Here is a 4521-nt window from a genome sequence, read left to right on the forward strand (position 1 = left end):
AAGGCAAGTCAATTAATATTTGAAGCTTTACCGATAAAAAGAGACCTGAAACTTTTGGATAACAAACTTAGTAAACTAAATTTTAAATCGACCCTGCCTAGAGGATATAAAGAAAAGTTACTCCTAGCCTTTACTTAAAAAAAATTATGTTTTGTAAATTGTATGGAAATTGTAAACATTTATGAAGTTATCTAAGTAGAAGCCAAACACTACAAACACTACAAATTAAAAAATATTATGATTCGATTGAAAGTATCAACTCGTAATATATGCGATATGAACATAAGTGAAATATTACAAAAAATTATACCGAAATTTAGCTAACCAAGAACTTTTATTATTAAAATTTTTTAAAACTTTTATAAGACATGTCTTATACAGAAGTTTAACTGATTTTAAAAAGTTGCTATTCATTCTATAACAATATTGCATTATAACAAGTTTAACAGTAGAAGAAGGAAAAAGAAAAAAACACTATTCCTTAATAAAATTTAAAGCCCAGACACTTCTGGAGCAGTATTATCGCCTTCTTCGTTTGTTTCTTTAGAAGAGTTCTGGCTACTTTGACTAGAAATATCAACTTCTTCTTCTCCTTCATCGTCCTTTAACTATAGACAAAAAATTATAAATATAATATAACAAATGAAAGCTTTAAAAAATACATATTGAAGGTAGTGTTCTGCATTTTCAGTCATGCAATCGTGCATGGCCCTAAAATATGTCACGCATTCATAACCTTTTGGTTTTTTCTCCTCTTCTTTGCTATTAACAAAACAAGAAAATGCCTCTTTAAATTCGTTACCACAAGGGCCTATTAAAAAGCATTATTAATTTTAGAAATGGAAAAATTCAAACATAGCTAGTTTTAATCTTTGAATACCGTGAGCCATTCCTTGTAGACAAGGGCAGTCCCAATCTATTTCGCCATTTTCTTTAACAGCACTTTCTGGATTTAAGCTCTCTTGTGAATCAATATTAACGTGGTTTTCTACATCAACAGAGTCAAGCGGAACAGAGGAGTCTTTCTTTTTAGTTTTACTGACTTTTTCTTTCATCTCCTGAGTTCTATGAAGTTCGCTGTGTACTTCTGGAGTTTGAGTTTTGTTAAAATCATTTTCTTTTTCAGTAACTTTTTTATGATGGCTATTTACGCTCATCGCTCAATGTACTCATTTAAACTATTCACACTTCAACGATCTGAATCATAGGACATTGTCTTTGATGCGTGTCCCGCAACAAGGAGGGGCATGCGTGAATTTTCAATTAACACTATCAAAACAATTCGGGTGACGGACGTTGTGAACCAAACATTTTGTTTAACATTGCACTAAACTTTTATTCTAACAAAAACGAGTCAGCTTTATTAAACTTAAGAAAAGTCGTCATTTGTTTCCTTTTTTCATAGTGTAGTCAGTTTTCTCACAATGACTAATTTTCATTTATATTTTTTTGGTTTTGTCGTCTTGTTAGTGATAAAAGTGGCTTCTGAAAGGGTTTTTTCTAACTTCAACTTAGCGTTTACAACTTTTAGAGAATATAATTAATAGTTAATTATAGTACTCCATTTGTTTTATAGTGAAAATAAACTATTAGCAATAGGTTAGTACGGGCAACTATCTTGCGCTATACTTTAATATTTGATAATAACTAAGGTAAATACTTTTAAATTGAAGGAACTTTCTACCATGTTGTAAGCTGACTACAAATTGAACCTTCTTATAACCTCTTAAGATCCGAACTTAGAAAATAGTAATTACATAATTTATTTATTAATCGTAAAAATATATATTTGTCTAAACCCGTCGTGATTATTTGAAGTTCTTTAATTATCTATAAACATAGAGTCCATTTAAAAGGAACAGTAGGTCTCTGGAGGATAGAAGTCCTTATAAGTTAGATAACATTGTAATAAGCTATTACTAAGTCACTCAATTTTAAAAAGTCGTTTGGAATACCTTTCCCTTATTAATTGTTATTTTTAATAGTATTTAGCCCTTCTTAACGCTTAATTTTTTAAAATGAATTTTTCTGTTCGACATACATAAACGGGAAAATAATGCGGAAAATTAATTATTAAACTTAAATTCCAATTTTATAGTAAAATTTTGCGGATATTTTTAAATATTTTCTATACTATTTAAATTTTATTTTATAGTTTCATTTAAGTCTGCACTAAGCCGTTAAAGCACGCTCGAAACAATGAAGTCCTTTAAGAACTCAGCTTTAACCTACCTACACCTAAAAAGTTAAAAATATTAAACGGTAAACTTGACATAGTAACAATTCAGTAAACAAATAAGAAAAATAGTTAATTATTATAACAAGACAACCATAAATACTTTTTTATAATCTGCAAAGTACGCGAGTAAAAGGGCGCCTAACCAATAAAGGGCCTATTTTTAAAACTGGAGCATTACATTTTATATTTCGTTTGAATAGTTTTCTGGTAGTGGAGTAGGTAGTAGTACATGCAACAAGTGCTTTACGAGTAAAGGAAATTAGTACTACATGTACTTTTCTAAATGAGAGTTAAGAAAGAAATTTTAATATTAAATATGTTATTTATAATAATAAGAAATCTGTTTATTTTAACCCGATAATAATAAACTTTTCGATAAATCATAAAAAATTGCTGAACTGTTTTAATTCAACATAACATATGTCAAAGTAACTCCTTGCCAATTAATAATTTCAAAAAAAAATAAGGCTGTCACCAAGGTATTGCATAACAATTAATGTAACTTGGTGAGAACTATATTATGATTTTAAACTGAAAGCTATATATAATTAGTCAATCAGAAAATAAAATTTATCTTACTTTCAATAAGTTAATGCTTATGATATATATTTCGACATTATCAATAATAACTATCCAATATTGTTTTGTGAAACAACCTTTACCTCTCTCTAAGCATTGCTCCTTCTAACGTAATTTTTATAAGAACATATTTAAACAAAATTAAGGAATAGGGCTTTAATGATAAATAAAATTTACAAGTTTTACCTACTAAAAATATTCAAATATCTGTGTTGATGAATTCCTTGCGTTGTTTATAACAAGTCTTTCGTCGGGGCAAGTAAGTTTGAGTAGTACAAAGGAACTCCTTATTCTTCTTAATTAGCTTGCTAAAATTTTTATAATGTGAAATAGTGTACTAAATGTATATGTATACATTTTAGCAATAAACAAAGATAGCTGTTGCTACTTTTCGGACAGAGTGGTTAAGATAGTTTTATTTTATAATCTGCTTATCCTTGTCTCTGCTATTTCCTTTACCCTTTAGTTCAAAAAATTAAGTAGAGGTTGTGATATATTAGAATTTGTTTAACAGTTGCAACACTCAATCCCGTTATGATGTTTACTGTATTTAGATTGCCACAATATGCTAAAAAGGAACAATCTTTTAGCAAGACAGTAAGATGCTTACTAAACAAAATTTTTTCCTCTCAGCATATTTAATCCAAAATTTTATTATACAATTATTACACGTAAACCTAAAAAAAAATTTAAGGCATAAACCTTTGTGTAATGTTAAATGGTTACCCTTACAGTTCCAGAGTAATGTAAAATGATATAGTGGTTAATTATTTTTAACCAGAGTTGGGTTTACGTCTTACAAAGAAATTAAATTTTCTTAAGGCAAGTAAATTTTAGAGTGCATTTTTAGGGTTTTTATATCTTTTTGCATGTACATACGTCATTGTAAATATGAGTTTGAACTGTTCACAACAATTGAAAGCTGTTTACTTATAAATTTTTATAAACCCAATTAAAATGTTAATATATTAGCATTAAATACATCCTTCTTATAAGCTAAAAAAAAGCGCATTGACGTTGTTTCACACTTAATAAGTACTTAAGAAAAGGAAATTACTTAGTAATCTCTTAAATATTTACAACACTATCTCACTGTTGACCAGGTATCTTACGCATCAACGACACTACATTTTTACCAGTTGAATTTAAGCACAGTCGAAAAATAGGTCTAAAGTAAACTAAAACGTTTGTAAATTACTAGAATAATATTTTTTTTAAAAAAAATATATTTAAAAATATTCTATACAAGGACTAGATAAATTAAATATGGGAGTTGAGGTTAAATTCTTCTCGCAAAAGTTATCATGTACTTGGGTTTTTTTTTTATCTGAATTTCTAAATGTCTTAACCCTTTAGTATAATAAACAAAGAATCCCTTTATTCAAATTAGTACATAACACTGTAATGAGTATTTACCTTTTTCCACTCTTCTCAATAAGCAACTTCGGGTAGCTACTGCTCTCATTAACAATTGGCTTCCATCAAAATCACTCTACATTCGAGGTATACACTCGTATACAGTAAAAACTCTTTTAGGCCCTTGCATGATTTTAAATAACTAAATTATCTGCTAACAGGTTTATAAATAAAAATTTGTATGGACAGATAAGGAACCTCCAAATTGACCGCATCTTCTTAACCCTCGCGGTTTGGTTTTTGTCTACTTTTTTTAATGTCTTTAAACGCCAACTTGGTAAAATGCC

General features: G+C 28.5%; 1 protein-coding gene across 1 annotated transcript; it reads right to left on the reverse strand.

The window, feature by feature from the left end:
• Positions 1–445: 445 nt before the first annotated feature.
• Positions 446–1183, reverse strand: LOC135120529 (mitochondrial intermembrane space import and assembly protein 40-B-like). Its single transcript, XM_064044851.1, has 3 exons — positions 881–1183; positions 663–811; positions 446–608 (listed from the first exon to the last, which is right to left on the reverse strand). Exons 1-3 carry the CDS (start codon positions 1155–1157, stop codon positions 492–494), a joined length of 543 nt encoding a protein of 180 aa, XP_063900921.1. The 5' UTR covers positions 1158–1183; the 3' UTR covers positions 446–491.
• Positions 1184–4521: the final 3338 nt, after the last annotated feature.

The sequence above is a fragment of the Zophobas morio genome, unplaced genomic scaffold (genome assembly GCF_036711695.1).
Source record: "Zophobas morio isolate AGI-343-1 ecotype UQ-CSIRO unplaced genomic scaffold, CSIRO_AGI_Zmor_V1 ptg000386l, whole genome shotgun sequence".
NCBI lineage: Eukaryota > Metazoa > Arthropoda > Insecta > Coleoptera > Tenebrionidae > Zophobas > Zophobas morio.